The sequence below is a fragment of the Oreochromis aureus genome, linkage group 15 (assembly GCF_013358895.1).
Source record: "Oreochromis aureus strain Israel breed Guangdong linkage group 15, ZZ_aureus, whole genome shotgun sequence".
In the NCBI taxonomy this organism is placed as follows: Eukaryota; Metazoa; Chordata; class Actinopteri; order Cichliformes; family Cichlidae; genus Oreochromis; species Oreochromis aureus.
In genome coordinates this window covers 15,599,059-15,615,865 of record NC_052956.1, presented here as the reverse complement: position 1 = coordinate 15,615,865, position 16,807 = coordinate 15,599,059, and the positions used below count along the sequence as shown (strand labels likewise).

General features: G+C 40.4%; 3 protein-coding genes across 5 annotated transcripts; 2 read left to right on the top strand and 1 right to left on the bottom strand.

Annotated features, from left to right (window-relative positions):
- The first annotated feature begins 387 nt into the window (after nucleotides 1-387).
- On the top strand, nucleotides 388-8,932 carry LOC116312769 (cytospin-A-like). Of its 3 annotated transcripts, none has more exons than XM_039598423.1 (12): nucleotides 388-1,038; nucleotides 1,869-1,987; nucleotides 3,745-4,137; nucleotides 4,826-4,899; nucleotides 5,176-5,753; nucleotides 5,834-5,921; nucleotides 6,027-6,102; nucleotides 6,187-6,223; nucleotides 6,532-6,628; nucleotides 6,772-6,888; nucleotides 8,004-8,063; nucleotides 8,184-8,932. In XM_039598423.1, exons 2-12 carry the CDS (start codon nucleotides 1,948-1,950, stop codon nucleotides 8,271-8,273), a joined length of 1,650 nt encoding a protein of 549 aa, XP_039454357.1. In that variant the 5' UTR covers nucleotides 388-1,038; nucleotides 1,869-1,947; the 3' UTR covers nucleotides 8,274-8,932. The 3 variants fall into 3 exon arrangements, with proteins under 3 accessions (XP_039454357.1, XP_039454358.1, XP_031586114.1); XM_031730254.2 differs by having other exon boundaries at nucleotides 391-1,038; nucleotides 3,664-4,137; nucleotides 8,184-8,931; XM_039598424.1 differs by lacking the exon at nucleotides 1,869-1,987 and having other exon boundaries at nucleotides 3,664-4,137.
- Nucleotides 8,933-9,055: 123 nt separating this feature from the next.
- grcc10 (gene rich cluster, C10 gene) lies at nucleotides 9,056-14,448 on the bottom strand. The gene is made up of 4 exons (XM_031730227.2): nucleotides 14,324-14,448; nucleotides 13,824-13,877; nucleotides 10,895-11,071; nucleotides 9,056-9,543 (listed from the first exon to the last, which is right to left on the bottom strand). Exons 1-4 carry the CDS (start codon nucleotides 14,409-14,411, stop codon nucleotides 9,404-9,406), a joined length of 459 nt encoding a protein of 152 aa, XP_031586087.1. The 5' UTR covers nucleotides 14,412-14,448; the 3' UTR covers nucleotides 9,056-9,403.
- Nucleotides 14,449-14,553: 105 nt separating this feature from the next.
- Nucleotides 14,554-16,729, top strand: saysd1 (SAYSVFN motif domain containing 1). Its single transcript, XM_031730226.2, has 2 exons — nucleotides 14,554-14,793; nucleotides 15,525-16,729. Exons 1-2 carry the CDS (start codon nucleotides 14,590-14,592, stop codon nucleotides 15,846-15,848), a joined length of 528 nt encoding a protein of 175 aa, XP_031586086.1. The 5' UTR covers nucleotides 14,554-14,589; the 3' UTR covers nucleotides 15,849-16,729.
- The last annotated feature ends 78 nt before the right edge of the window (nucleotides 16,730-16,807 follow it).

Below are 16,807 nucleotides of genomic sequence, written 5' to 3'. Positions count from 1 at the left end.
TATATATATATATATATATATATATATATATATATATATATACTTCAAGGATCACTGCACAGCTCTGCCCTGGATATCTCATCTAAAATTTGCGTAAGTTCTTATTTAACATAATTAAAACTGCTTGAAATAAAACAGCACTTTAACCACGTTTGCCACATGTAATTTCGTTGCTCTCAGGTTTGATGGGATCCCATTTTTCCTGATTAAATGCATGTCTGGGTTTTTCAGTTTCATTCGAGGTGTCCTTATCCACGTTTTTATATAATTTCCTTTCTGTGGAAACGAGCAACGGCCTTGGTGTGCATTTTCAGAAACATTAATAAATAAATTCCACTCGTTAGTATGCAGTGATTTATTCAGTGTCGGAACAGTTTGAGCTTCCGCCCACGAACGGGGTCTGTGGATCGATAGCTACCACTCTGGGGACTTTCTGGTTAAAGTTTTGTCCACTAAATATTTCCTGAGCTGTTTGGCTGGTTTCCATTCTCTCGACAGATGCAATGTGACACATTGCACCCACGGACCGTGTGAAAGTATAACCTGTTACCTGGCGCCACACCTGCATTTAACAAAAGATAATTAGCCCGTAGCCGGTGTGACTGCTTCTCAGCAAGCGCATTTTATCCTGCACTCTACTCACTATTTGGTGTTTGGATTTGTTGTATTGTGAGATTGAAAAAACAGAGATCTAAATAATCCCATTAACAAACATTCATGCTGTTTATCCAGCGTGCGGCTGCTGCGCAATCAGTTTGCTTCTGCCTCCTTCTTTTTGACGCATTGGATTTAAAGGCGAAGCAGCGGAGTTAGATTTAGAGTTGGAGTTATATATGGCTGCCTTTTTGTAGCTGTTTGGTAATGTAGGATACCCAAGAAGAAGAAGAAATGACTGTTATTGATTGGCTCTGTGCCTTTCGTTGAATTTGGGATACGGGACGAAGAAAGGCAAATTTGTCCCGAGACACCCGAAGAAGAAACCCGCCGGACGGACAGTCGGGGCCAAACTGGAAGGCGTCCAGCTGGTAGGCTGAGCAGGTAGGATGAATGAAACTGGAGCTATGACGGCGTGAGAAAGGCGACTGTTTAGATATAACAACCAAAATGGCTCGATAAACTGCACGTTTTTCCTCCATGGATGCAGAAAAACATGAGCCAAACTTCACTGATAAACAGAGCTATTCAAAAATGCGAAGCTTTTTAGAAACGAGATTGAGAGACAGACAATTTTCGAGACACGTTCATCAATTAGAGGCTTCATTCTTTAATACGGCACACAATTCATTAAGCTGCGCAATGATTTAGGAGTTTAACAGGTCGGGCTGGTAGAGTTAGTTGTCCTGTATAGCCCTGTGGGTAATACAGCTGTGTGAGTCATTTGAAATGGACCGTGTGTGTCACATTATATCTTGCATGCCGAATAAACTTGAATAGTGTTCCAGTGTGTGAACAAATCTCAGTTTTCGGTTCGTGTGTATTCTCCTCCCCCTTCTCCAAGGAAGCCTTAAATTGCTTGATTATTTAATGGGGTTTAGTTCATTCTTCATGGCAGAGACACAGCCACGTGTTAAACATGACAACCTCATTCTGTTGCCGTGGAGTTGACAGACAAGATGCTGCTATGCCACCAAACATTCGTGTTGCCTTACTTCACATTAGCCAGCTAACCAGGATAATGAAAACTATGCAAAGGCAAATTTACTGGAGGCTAGTTTTATTGGACAAATCTAATAGTTTCTATAGTTTTTTGAAACTGTTACTAAAGGGGGTGCTTGGGACAAGAATTCCTGGACTTCTGTTGTTGTGCTCATCAAATGTTCAGGACTGAGTCATACTCATGAAAACCGTGTTTATTTATTTTTGGCCAGTCAACAGAGAGTCTCACAAAGCAGGATACAGTGAAGGGCAGTTGGGATAGCCTATCAAGATATCCACCCCTGCTGGATCATGGGTAACCACAATGGCAAAGACAGCCATGTCCCTACAGGTAACTCAGCATCCAATGGTCCAATTTCAAAACACATTGGAGAAATTATTTATTTAATCTATTTGTTCTTCCTTTACTCCTCAAAGTATAGTAATAAAAAATACTGTGTAGAAGTTTCGGGCTTTGTATTTTTTTTTTTTTTAACTGTCTTGTTTCTTCTGATCATTATTTCTAAGTCTGACTATTTTTAGACTGTTGGTACGATAGGTCCTGGAAACTGTCAGCTTCACTTCGTCTCTTTGTCTCCTCTGTATTTCCAAGTGTGAAAAATAAACCAGCAAAGAGACGGCACGAGGAAGACAGTCAGTTACTTTTACTTTGTGAGACAGCACGGCAGCTGGGGCTCTCGCACTGAAGAGGGCATCAATCAAAACATTTGTGCTTGTTGTGCTTCCACATTACCAAAGGATGAAAACAGGGTGACTACAGAAAGTGAACACTTCAGGATACATTTGCATGAATGAGTTCATTTTCTGTGCCATTCACTAACTATAACAGGCTTTAACACTCCTGTTAAACAAAGATTATATTCCCCCAGTAACCATTTTAATTTATTTATAGTTATTATTTTAACCAAAGCTCAATGTTTTGTCCAAAGCAGCAGAAAATGTGTTCGGAACTGTTTTAGTAAACTCATAATTGTGAGCGTGTCAGTGAGGATATTTTGCATTTTATAGACTCACTATTTTCAAACCAAACTAAATTCTGGTGTCGAGCCCTTTATGATCAAAAAACATATTTCAGCAAACAAAATGATGAATCAGCATGACAGTGAAATAGAAACCACATCCAATAAGATTCAGTAAAAGTTGGGATCAGACTTTTGGCTTCTTTAGCCCTTCAGTATCCTTGAATTCAAAGCGTCACATTTGGCTGAGCTAATGTGTGAAATTTGACTTTACAACTTTATAAGTCTAGTGTTTTTGTCTCTTGGCTGTCAGTATGCAGGAATTGAGCTCATGCTAGAGGATGAGGATAGCTCCCCCATGGTAGCTGAGCAGACTACATCATGCTGCTGCCAGGGAAATGATGAGTCTGCAGAATCCTGCAGCACAACACAAGGACAAGGAGGGGAAAGCTTAAAAAGATCAGAGTCAAAGGAGGCGAAGATCCGTGTAGCCTGCCAAAATCTTCACACTATAAACAGGATAATATCAACAACATAGAGAAATCCAGTAGCTCTAGCATTAGTTTTCAGCAACAGATGACACACTAGTGGATATTTCCTGATTTGACACATAACTAAAATGCTAATAATGCATTAGCAAAATCATTATTCGGCTCTCCAGGTGTCTTTTTAGAGATTTTTTTTTTTTTTTTAATGTGTTGTTTATGTGTTTTTTTTTTTTTCTTTTTTATGCAGCTCTTTATAATATAGTCACTTTTTGGCTGCAGTGAGGAGCAGCTCTATGATCAAAATTATCTCTCTTCCTGGATCTTGCCACACGGGGGAACAGCCTGCATTCGCCAGCCAAGATATTGGCAGGGGAGGTTTTTTGCTGCATCAGTCAGCTGAGGATAGTAAATAAGGAAGCAGGCAGCGAGGCTTACATCTGCAGTGAGGAAAAGAAGAGGGGTGGCTTTGCAATCGGCACATTTTTCAACAGATTTCAGGTGATTTTTAGCTCAGGACAGTGCCATTTTTCTCCTTTACCTCTTTATTTCCCTCCTCTCAGGTTCTCCTTTAGATTTCTTCCAAACGCCTCCTACCACACCCTCACAGGCAGAGCTGACTGTCATGGCCTTATCCCCTGCAGCTTCCTCTGATAAGGCACAAACTCCTCCAGCAGCTGGCAGCACCACCCCCTCCTCCACCTCTCCATTCGCAGAGTGGACACAGCGGCTGTCGGCTCCCTCAGAATGGGCTGTAATCAGCGTCGACAGCGTCGCCGCCTCAGAGACAAACGTGAGCGATGCAGCAGCGAGAAATGAGGCAGCGGTGGGCAATCCGGGCACTCCAGTATCACTGCCTTTGTCCAGAGGTTCGCCTTCAGAGCCTTGCTGGAACGACAGAGACAGCGGGCTGGAGCCACAGGCTACAGCAGAGAGAGCTGGAGAGGAGATGACCTTGGTTTTACTCAGTCTAATGGAGCACTACAGGGCCTCACTGGGCCTAACACCCAGCACTGATATTACCACAGGAGCAGTAGGTATGCCCTCTGTCATCACCTGTTTTGTTTGTTTTTTTTTAAGTGTGCTGTCACTGACACATCAGAGATGTCTGGAAATGAGAAAGGAAGCAGAAAGTGTTTCTACTTAAAGATTACATATATATTGTTACAGAAGTACGTGTTCATAATAAACATGAAAAAGTTTCAAATAATGAAATCTGCATGTGAAGAATCAAAAAAAGCTCAGGCTTCACATTCCTCCCAACACTTGTTTTCAGGCAGTTTTTTTCTCCACTTCTATATCTGTATGATATTAAAGAGAGGCAATATCCTCAATATGGTCTTCTCCAGCACAATGGTATCTATAAGCACAAAGGCCCCACCTACCTGCTGTTAAAACCTTGTGTTTATAAGAAGCAGCCAATCAGAAAAAAAGCTGACTTAAAGAGGAAAAAACCTAGTCTAGTCCCAGGAGAAAACAAACTGAAAAACTGAAACTCAAACATGGAATATGGCAAAAAAAAAAAAAAAACAATCATGTAAAATATAAAAACCTGGTATGACTCCAGGAGCTATCCATCACAGTTATAAGTGGTTTAAATATCACCATCATCATCACCTACTAAGTGTCATGTGGAAAATTGATTATTAACAGCAGCATAATATGCAGTAACTTAAAGGGACACATTTGTGATACAGTTGTTTTGTTTTGTAACTCGTGTGTCAGAGCTGCTTAGGCACTTGATAGCAGAAAGAGAAGAGCTGGTTGAAGAGCTGGAGACCCTGAAGGAGACACTCAGGGTGAGTTGTTGGTCTACAGGTTTCAGGGCGTGAACCTGCTAGTTATTTAGCATTCAGAACTCTGTTTTCCTGCAGCATTCAGTTCTGCATTTGTCTAATTCTGTGTAATTATTTCTGTTTTAAATGTCATGTGACGACATTGCAACATTCACATTCCTACAGCTCAGGTCAGACTTAAAATCAGTCACACGGTACTGACTAGTAGACAGATATTTATGTAGCAATGACAAACGGAGAGCAAGCCTTAACGTGCAATTAGTGTTTCTTTGGTTTCAGACAGAGAGGTTGGAGTGGCACCAGTTCCAGTGTGACCTGCAGGTCGCCGTGTCTGTTGCCGACCGGCTCCGTGTTGAGTCGGAGCAGGCTCTGGGTTCACTCCAGGAGAGCCACAGGACTGTAAAGGAGCAGCTGGCACAGGCCCTCAGCAAACAGCAGGAGACGGACCGAGAGCTAGAGAGGCTGAGAGCTGAACACAAAGACGCCTGCTGCAAACTGGCTGAACTGGAGAAGCAGCAGCAGCAGGATCGAGCCGAGCTCGATGCCCTCAGAGGTCAAACGTATGAAGATTCAGATAAACCAGACTCTGAGGAGAAGCAGGAGGAAATGCTTGAAGTTACAGAGGAAGCTGAAGCAGGGACAGAAGCTCATGAAACAAATCAAGAGGTGGATGCTACAGAAGAAGGCTGTGATCCTGAGGAGACGAGCGAGTCAGAAAATGTGCAGCTGAAAGGGAAAGGGGTGGCAGAGGGATACATTCGGAGCTTGACTGCCCTGGAGAAGAAGAAGAAGAAGAAAGATGACGGACGTGGACAGAAAGATCCCAGAAAGATTGTGATGCTCTCTGAGAGATCCTGGTGAGTCTGCATAAAAGCTCAAACTGTGGTCTCCTTGTTACAACAAAATCTAATCCAACACAAAATTGTTATCTTTTTAGGAGTCTCTCTCGTCTCCCGCTTCCAACAGATTCTTCAAATCCAAATGGGGCTTCAAAAAACTTGAGTACAACATTGCCACTGTGCAAGGTTTAACACATTTACACTATTGTGATATACTGGGAGACCCTGAGATGATCAATGTCATCCCATGTCGAATGAAATGTCAAATATGCCATTACTTAACTGTTTCAGAAAGAAGAGCCGACAAAAGGGAGGCGGATGGACCGAATTTTACAGAGGCAGGACAGCTGGTCGAGCTTTTACACAGGTGTGCTTCAGTCTGCCGATTCACCGTTAACCAAACCATAGCATCTTGTTTTATTACAACTGTGTCTGCATTTGTGTGATGCAGGAAAACAGGATGACGAACAAAGCTCAGATTCCTTCAAGTGAGTGGCTGATAAGCCTCATATATTGTTGGTAAAGTTGATGCTGATGTCTTTGCGTGGAAAGAGAGGCTGGCAAGCATTTGTGGAAAAATAACCAAAAACACACTGATACAATTGGCAGTTTTCAACTCTTTAGACCAAAAACAGTTAAAACTGACCCATATGACTTTTATATCTGTATGACTTTAGAATCGATTTGTGTGTTTGTCCGATTGTGCTTTTTTTTCCACTCATGTTCTCAGGTTAAATGACTGAAACAGTTTGCAGTGAATGAGCAATTCGCAGTTAAAATGTTTCTCCATCTTCAGACCTCAGGATGGTTTCAGTGCTCTGCTGAGGCGCCATGGCGGCTCCAGGAGAAACTCCCTGCTGCGCTGGTGCCAAACTCGCACTCAAGGTTATAAGGTCAGAGAGGAGAACTTGAGCATTGCTGAGCTATGAAATCATGTGACTCTCTGTAACAATTTAAATTAAGACAAATTGCAAATATTTTAATCCATTAAAAAAAAAAAACCTCGATTGCATCTTTGTTTCATGTTTTGTGGCAGAATATTGAGATCACCAACTTCAGCAGCAGCTGGGAAGATGGTTTGGCGTTCTGTGCTGTTTATCACACCTATTTACCAACTCACATCCCCTATGACAGCCTGAACCCAGCTGATAAGGTAAAATTCCAAAAACAATTATATCATAAGAGAAAACACTCTTTAATTTCCATCTGCACAATATTAAATAAGCTATAAAATACAAATGCATACCAAAGACACCAGATTAAATTTGAATAGTAAACTCAAATGTGCAGTGCTCGACACAGTAAAACACAAAGTCAGTAAAGCTTCAGGGATATTAATCTGTCCAGTCAGATTCTACACTGTGAATCCATTTCACCTGCTTTTGTGCAAATGAAGTCACAATAGGTGGACTGGAAAGGCAACAATAAGACATGAAGACTCCACAAATGGGGATGATTTTGCAAGTGGTGGCCACTATTGCTCTCGTTTGACCGATTATTCTCTAGATACCCTTTTTCGAATGTCCTATTGTTCCTATTCAGGTTGCACAGTTAGTCCAGCTACTCCAGGATGGCACAACCACATGTGCCGCCACGAGAAGGTTTGCTGCATCTTTCAGCATAGCCTCACAAATGTGAAGGAAACAGCAGAAAAGAGAGCTGGACAAGGTTGTCCGCACAGTCACAGACCAACAGAGAAGACCTACAGTTAATGACTGGCAGCATTACATCTTCACACTCTTTCACATGTGCTCAGTGTGAACCTGCTCTCATCTCTGAAAAGAACTGGGTGCAAATGGCGAGCCTCAATAGGTCTGTGTCATGCTGCGTCGTGCTGGACACAAGTCCCACTAAAGAACGCCGGGCCTTCAAATCACCCCCATGGATTCAGTTTCTGTAAGTTTGGTGAGAAACGTGTGCAAAAGGTCGCTGGAAGTCTGTCTCCTTCTGTTCCTTCTCACACAAAGGAGGAGATACAAGTCCAGCTGCTGGGTTGGTGCCCTTTCTGACCCTCCTACAGCTCTCTGTGTGTAACAGACTGTCTCCTGTCATCTCCTCAACACTATTGACACTGTGCTGGGAGTCAAAGGGAAATTGCTTGTGATGGCACCTATGGTTATACGTGTGGAACCTGAATACTCCATATCTGCTATCTTAATCCTACATACAGATTCATATAAAATACAAAAACAAGGACTATGAAGTATATTTGCATTTACACATTCATGTCTGTAAATGTTCATACAAAACGTGTCTTTATTTTTACAGAAGGCAAACCTGGAGCTTGCTTTTAAGATGGGAGAGAGTGTCGGGATCTCTGCCACACTAGTGAGACATTTTTGTTCTTCTTGTTCAACTCAGATTTGCGTGGTTTACACAAATGGCTCAACTTTAACATTGTTATTCTTTATCTGCTTTTTAAAACTTCATGTTTATCTTGTGTGGCAGACAGCGGAGGAGATGCTGAAGGCAGAAGGACCAGACTGGCAGAGGGTCTTGGGATATGTCGAAAGTATTTTCCGCCACTTTGAGATGTGAAGTCTTCCTCCTTCATTTTTCATATCTATAACTATGAATCAGGAGCTGAACCACGGAGACACAAGACAGAGCTCAGCTCTCTAAACTAAAACACGCTGGCAATACTGGATTTCATGACTTAAGTTTAGGTACCAGCACAATCTCTTTTTCACAGAAACACGTGGAAGAAACTAAATAGCATTTCACTATCTGAGCCCTTTTTAAAAAAAAAAAAAAGAAATTATTAAACATGCACAGTAGTGATTCTGGATCTGAATACCTGGCTCAATGAATGTGCACAAGACACAAAAATATAAATATGCCAGAAAGACTGCACACTGAACAACTACTTCCACATAAACTGGGTGCCAGCTGCACTAGTTTTGCACAGTTTGCCTTGGTGAAGGGGAAAAAAAAAAAGCACTTTATGAAGAATGTAAATGTAGTGTAGGTTCCAGAATCTGGGTCACTTTATTTATCTCGACTAATATTTTTATCCTGAACTTCTTCTGCCACAATATGTATTTATGCATCAAAGCCTAAGAGCTGTATAAGGTAGATATGTACTCAGATTTTATATGTTGGAATAGTGATCTTTTAACCCCAAATCCTATATGTAAAAGGAAAAATTGCCTTTAAGGAAATGTATATATGTAATCGATTCAGGTTTTTTTTTTTTTTTTTTTTTTTTTTTTTTTTTTTTAAATATGGTAAACACTGCTATATAGATTACCTGCAATAATAAAGCATTTAAATGGAAAGGTTTTTTTTTGCACAGTTTCTGCATTAACAATGCACACAGGTTCAGAGAAAACATTTTAATTTAAACAAAAAAAGACATTTGACAGCATATAAAAATGGTACAAAACATGGCATCAAAGGAAATGATTAAGGTTAAGAAAGTGGTCATGGTGTAACATGTGACAAATAAATAGAGAACAGTAAAGAAAAGCAATAATTAAGCAAGGGTACTTGAGATAAAACCGGAAAAGTTGTGTTGTCTTTCTTGGAATATTTAGTGTTTTTAAACAATAACCGCTCCACATAAAGACAGAACTGTTGACGGCATGCTGGATCTGCTCATAACTGCACTGTATTCCAAAGTTTAAATGGAAGTATCCTTGCGAACAATGGATGGAAGTAAATATTTCCTATGAAGCTGGAATGGCGCCTCCTATAGGTGGTGTTGAAAGTGGTGGTAGGAGAAGAGATTTCAGTTTAGCAGACATGGCTGCGATTTCTGGGTCCTGGGTTTCATACATCTTGACCAGTCGGGCAAATTTAAGGACACCTTAAAGGGAAGCAGATGATCAGCATGACAAATTATATCATCTCCCCAGAATAACATGCAGCCTATGACCAGTACCGACTGGAAGTTTCCATTGAAAGGGATCTATTATAGTTAGTTTATAACTTTTTTTTAGATTCTCCTAGAATAGATTTGCATTTCAACTCGTCTTCCTTTATAGCAACTCCCTTTTGATTGGCTGCACCTTGCAGACAGGAAATTTAAACCACAAGTAGGCGGGGCATCTGTGCTGTGTGCCTGAATTGACCACATTAAACCCGAGCCTTGGGCTCCCAGGGATTACTTATACATACACTGATTTTATTATTTAAAACTTTGGACATGTTTAATTTGAAAATTTTCCCTGTGTGTGTGTGTGAGATTAAAAATTGAGGCCCATTTAAAATATGTCATTTAGTATCTATAAAAAACAGTGATGTGCAAATGTTTGTGACACTGTAGTGAGGATGATATTAGTTTTCATAATAATGAACTCAGTAGGTGGAAATTAAGTGTTTTAAAGACACTGTCTGGCTTTGTTGTTGCATCTTAAAGCTCCTCTGTGGATTCAGGCGGTCTCATCTGCTGACGTCTTTGTACCTAATCCCATAACAATTTCATTATTTTTCCATCGAGCCTCTGTCTGAGCTATGCAATCTGTTGCAAGCCTCCTAGTTATAACTGTCTTTATGTCTCGGGTAGTTGATCAGACATCTCTCCAATGTGTGACTGGTATACATCTAAAGTGACTAAAACCCTGCAAAGTTTGGTTTCTCTAACAGCATTGTGTGGGAGATTTATGGCGATATCTTTAGAGATAGAAAACGGTAGGAAACATTTAGATGAGAAACAAATATGATTTATAAATGCAGCATTTATTCGTTCTTCTTTGAGTAGTTTAATGTCCAATTCATAAATTTAAGACCCAAATTAAATTATATGAGTACTCTGCGTCATATCAGCCAGCACTAATGAGCACCGGTGGGATCATTTGTTCTAGTCTGAACAGTGTCTTAAAATTATTTGAACTTTAGAGTAGTTCCTATTGTTTTAAGCCTTCAGGGAAATAATGTCTTACACTTGGTACTTTTAACTCAGAGAAAGGAACCTGCTGTCCTGAAAAAAAAAAGTCCACAGATAATCTTACTACTTGGGTTGGCTCTTTGGACAGAGTGCATCCCTAATCATATCAAGACCAGGGAGATTACAATAATTTTTCTTTCTACAAAAACTAAATGGGAGGCCAGCAGTGGGCGAGCCGCTTATTTTCACAGTACACTGTTTGCGCTTTTTTCTCTAACCTAGCAAAGAAAACCAAGCACATTCTTAGTTTTAAGATACAAAAAAAGCTCACCTTCCCCCTCATTGTTGAATCCGTAGGCTTTGATAACCTCTTGTTGAATTTGGGTGGCCACAGGAAGCACAAGCTGCAGCATCTTGCCCATGTCGTTGCAGGCGCTCTCTCTGGCCTCCTCCATCCGTGCGGCATTCTCCGGTACTGAGAATGCCTGGATCACCTCGCTCAAAACCACTGTGAAAAAAAGCTTCTTTAGTAGCTGCTCCACAAGGTAAAAAAAAAACAAACAACTTTTCCTGACATTGCTGCACATTTTAGAAGAAATTACTTATCAACTGACTACTGCCAGCTTATACCTTATTCACAAGACGTTGTCTGCAGCTCCACATTGCAGCAGATTTTTTTTTTCAACATCACACACCCTGCTTGACACAACCCAAAGGGATTTATGCCTCCACATTACGGTAATTAATATCAGCTCTGCTTTTCACAGGTGATATGGTTCTGTTGGCTCGCACTGGAACGGTTTGCAGCAGAGTATGAAGCGGTGGGAATGAGAATCAGCACCCTCAAATCTGAGGCCATGGTCCTCAGCTGGAAAAGGGTAAAGTGCCCACTCCAGGTCAGGGATGAGTGGAGGAGTTTAAGTATCTCTGGGTCTTGCTCACGCATGACGGGAGAAGGGAGCGGGAGATCAACAGATGGATTGGTGCAGTGACGCAGACGCTGTAGTGGTCCATTGTGGTGAAGAGAGCTGAGTGTAAAAGTGAAGCTCTTAATTTACCGGTCGATCTACGTCCCTACCCTCATCTATGGTCACGAGCTTTGGGTAGTGACCTAAAGAACAAGATTGCAGATACAAGTGGCATAAATGGGTTTCCTCCGAAGGGTGGCTGGCCTCTCCCTTAGAGATAGGGTGAGCAGCTCGGCCATCCGGGAGGGGCTCAGAGTAGAGCCGCTGCTCCTTTACATTGAAAGAGCCAGTTGAGGTGGTTTGGGCATCTGACAAGGATACCTCCTGAGCGCCTTGTGGGAGAGGTCTTCCAGGCATGTCTCACCGGGAGGAGGTCCCGGGGCAGACCCAGGACACGCTGGAGAGATTATATCTCTCGGCTGGCCTGGTTTGGTGTTCCTCTGGATAAGCTGGAGGTGGTGGCCAGGGATTGCTAGGTTTGGGCTTCTCTGCTTGGGCTGCTGCCCCGCGGGTCCCGGATAAGTGGAAGAAGAAGGATGGATGGCAGTACAGTAACTAATCTGGAGCCTGAAAGTCACCATCACTAATTCTTCTTCTTACTTTTCATGAACAAAAAAGTGCACCCCATCCAACTCCAGGGCCCTATACTACGAAGAGAGTTCACAACACCCAGGCTATTTTACCGTTATCTAGATTCACTTACGCTAACACTGGCGATCAGGATAAACGGTCACACAAAGCTGGTTATCAGCTCAATAAGTTAACCCAGGGTTTCTCTTGTGCGTTAACACAAGAGGGGTGGTATTGGCTGCATCTAACCAATCTAAAAGAGGCATTTCACGGATCACATGACTCTTCTTCCACAGAAAATGATCCCTATGAGTGTCACCTACTCCAGAAACATTATCAATGGGTGATTAAAAGTCTATAAAGAACATAAAAGCAATAATATACCAGTAAAATGTTAAACAGCTGTAAAAAGGACAAAGGATGAAAGCTTTAGATTTGGCACACAAAACAGTAAAATAAATATTTTCATTCCAGTTAATTATTTTAACACTGAGTGCGCTCTCAGTCCCGCTGTTTATATCTAAGGTGATGGCTGTACATTAGAGCTCTGAAACTTTAAACTGGATCCATTTGAATAATAAAGCTTACTGTCCCACAGCTTAATATTATTATGAATAATATTATTCTGAATAAAGGAGATGTTTACATTGCCATAGTTTATTGCAGATAAAAGTTTAAATCATATTATTGATTGAACAGGCATTCTTTGTGTGTCCTGTGTTCTAGTAGCTATAATTACTCCAGAGTAAAAGAGACTCAGCAGCAGATTAGAATTAAGCATAACAGCATTTTATACATTTTCTAAATCACCAAGTTAATCATGCACTCCCGTTATAATGTGACCCACAGGCTGTGCTTCATTCAGTGGTTTTAGTAAGGTACACATTAATAAGCTGCACACACAAGCATAGACCAGCATACAATCTATATTGCAATTAAAACGTGCTGTGAATAAAAGAATCAGTGAATCACGCCGCTTCCAGTTGATTTTAAACTTAAACTCAGAACCTAATCCGCTCTTAAAAATATGAGTTTTTGTTCTCTCAGCTGCAGACTCAGTGCTGTTTAAGGGTTTGAAAGTAAATATTAGATATAAAAGCAGAATTCAAACACGGGATTAGGCCATGTACAAATTTGATATAAGGTCATTAAGGACAGTGTAGCCGTCCTGTTTTAGGTTTATATATTACTACTTATTTTATATTACTATTTATTACTCATAAAACAAAAAGCTGTTGTAAAATAGTTTGCTGCCAACACAGAAAATAAGGAATAAGTTGTGTCTAAAAATCTGTATCTATTACTGATGCCCATCAGGAAACACAGAAACTTTACACCCTACAGCTCTCCCCACAGAGGTCTCCTGGGTCTTCCAGGATGGGTCAGTAGGTGATGGTTTCATGTAATTTAACCACGTCCAGAGAAGGTTAGGTCTACAGCATAAATTACCGTGATCACTTACCTCGGTAAAAAGTGAACCACCTATGTAGTACAGAAAACCTAGGGTTAACCCTGAAGCTACCTGGATAATCCAAAATCCTACTGATAAGTACAGGTCTCGGTCTTACAAATGCAACGGTACGAGTACTTGCCCAGTATTTATTCAGCAACAATACCACCTGGGGAAGAATAAAAACAAGTAGAAACGGGAGCTTTTATATATATATATATATATATATATATATATATATATATATATAAAAAAACAGCTATTCCTCTCACCTCTGGTCTGCTCAACTGTCAGAGTGGGCTGCTGTGCTGGAGCTGAGGCCATGTCTGCAGAGAAAACAGAAAGCCACGAAAAAATAAAGCCACTGTACACAGACTGATGTAGACAAAATTAAAAACATTTACATTTTGTAATAATAAAAGTAGGAAAATTAAAGGAAGATCGAGGTAGCTTCAAGAATAGGAAGCATCTTTGTTTTATTTATTGAAATATATTTCAATGTATAACATAATGATAACTGTTAGCTTGATAAACCAATAAAAAAATATAGAAACCGCAATAATAGCACAAACAAGTTAAATACAACAACGACACGTAAACATAAAGGAGACGTGTTGGTTATGTTGTGATTAGCATTTGTCTCCGATCGTTTATTTTCTATCAGTAGCTTAAAATTTGACGGTTATCAACAGCAACAGCAGCTAAAAATCCATTTATTTATTTTTTTACCAAACTAAATGAACATAAAACAGTATAACATTTGGGAACTCACCTCTAACGAGAACAATCACTAAGCTAGCAACAGAACTGTGAAACTGTCGTAAAACGGGGACTGTTGGAGGCTTCTTGCGACACACCATCCTGCTTTCAGGTAGACGTCGACGTAAAATGTAAACATACCTGTTACTAAGCTAGTAGCAAGTCATCAAACTTAGATGACGTGTGTGAGAGAGAGATTTACTGTGCTTCGAAGGGCTTGTAACTTTAACGTGAGCTTATAGAAGTTGTGAATGAGTTGCTGTCGGTTCTTAATTATCCATGGAGCAAAAGCTGGCAGAGTTCAGAGCCAGACGACAGGCTGAAAAAGCTGCTCAGAAGAGTGAGACTCCTGGTTCACAATCCAGAGGGGAGACAGCAGCAGACACCGCTGCTCAGTGTGATAAAACACCCACAGCTGACAGTCTGCAGTCAGAAGACAGGGCACGAAACAACCAGGCTGCGACCGACGGCTCTCAAAGCAGGGTAAGAGATCATTTCAATCGGGAAGCTCATGAACTTCACGATTTAGCTTGTTATTTTAAAGATCGGACTGTGCGTGATAAACAGAGTGCTTCGTCTGCTTTGCACTGATAGTATTGTTTTAGAATTGGCAATAATTTAAAAAAACACACTCACGAACAATGACAAAGTAAACCTTCAAATATAACAGTAAACATACGCACAGACCACATCATTAGGTACACCTGCTAAAAGTGATTTCCATCGTTTCTATTTTTTTATATCTAATATATTTGCTCACACTGGTAAATAGGTTGTAGTTAACAGGATTTACGAAGGGTGTATATAGAAAATAAAGAGTTAAATAAAGAAAATGAATTGAAGGTATTTGCTTGACCTTATTTCACCTACCCTGTTTTCTACATTGGCCATTTAAAATATCTTCTAATGTTATGGGGGTGTTTTGTTTTGTTTTGTTTTTTACTCAAAATAACTTGATATCATTCACAAAAAGATATGTTTTAGAGACGTTTGACAGACATTTTTTTTAAGCTCATATTATTTCTCAGCAGCCAAGGAATACCCACTGTACTGTAAATGTTCATTTAATCCCCACTAAGTTATGTACAATTTGTGAGCTGTTTGTAAGAAAACTGACATCCTATTGTTTATTTATTTTATACAGTTTGGTGTATTTGTAGCATCACATATTTTTATTCTTCTGTTCTTCTTTTTCTGTTGTGTATTCGCTATAGGATCGTGGAGACTGGCTGCTGGATAGCGCTCTGGGAAAGTGGCTAGCTTCCAGACAGTTTGTCATTTCTAACATCACTTTACTAAAAGTGCTGCTATGGCTGGTTCTGCTGGGTCTGTTTGCTGAACTGGAGTTTGGTCTCCCCTTCTTTGTCATCTCCCTCTTCTACTGGCTCTATGAAGGACTCCGGAGCCCAGCGCCCCGCAAGCCTGGTGAACTGAGTGCTTATTCAGTCTTCAATCCAGACTGTCAACCTCTGCTGGGTGCTCTAACCGCAGAGCAGCTAGAGGGAGAGATGGGCTACAGACCTCTGGCAAACAGATGACTCGCTTGTGATATGCACATTGACATCAAATATTTAAATTTTCATCTGAAAAATGTTAACTTTTCTCCCATTTTTCAGTTGCTGCTTCTGTATGCCACATTAAAATGTAACTGGTCAGCCAAAAGTTTTATTTCTGTTTCTACTGTAAACTATTTTGATAGTGTACATCAGTCATATATAATGGCTAAATCATGATGGTGGGTTAGCATGTCTGTTATACAAGGTTTTTTTCATTTGAACATAGATGTACCCCTAATTCTCTGATCAATGTGGGTTTATTTGAAAATACAGAAACCATATTGAGGATTAAAGGGAAAAAAAACAGCCTCTACTGAGTCAGATGAACTGCTTTTAATTTAACTCAGTAAATGGCTATTTTACTTTATTTTATATTTACATCTTAATTTCTTAACTTTACATCTTTGTGTTTTTTCTTTAACTACTAGAGTAGCTCAAAATAGTCTGTTGCATTCTAGGCCTTTAAGCGACCTTACTGCTGATTGGTTGCTCCTGTCAAACAGATGATTGAAAAAGCATGTGGGTGGCCAGCAGTGGGCACTCACTAGAGATGACCAAGTTAAGGGTATATGGTCTTATTGATATCAAACGGGGTCAAATGTATAAACAAGTGCTGAAACCCTGCATTTAAAGCAGCAGCTTTTGGTTCTCAATGATTATTTGTGTAGACACATGAACATCCACCACTGTAATGCTGCACATGACAGAAAATTAGGAGAAAAAAAAAAGCACAGATGTCCGATAACAAATTGTGTTTGCGATTCACGAAGTGGAGTTCTAAAATGCAAAACGCAGTTTTCTCACTGAAAACAGAATTACGGTCAAGAAAACTGAATGTTAAATAAAATTTAAACAAAAAACTATACGGCTGTCCTTCCTTTCCTCCCTTTCTACGAAACCGGCGGGCACTTTGACCCGTCACATCTGTCATTACAGAGAAA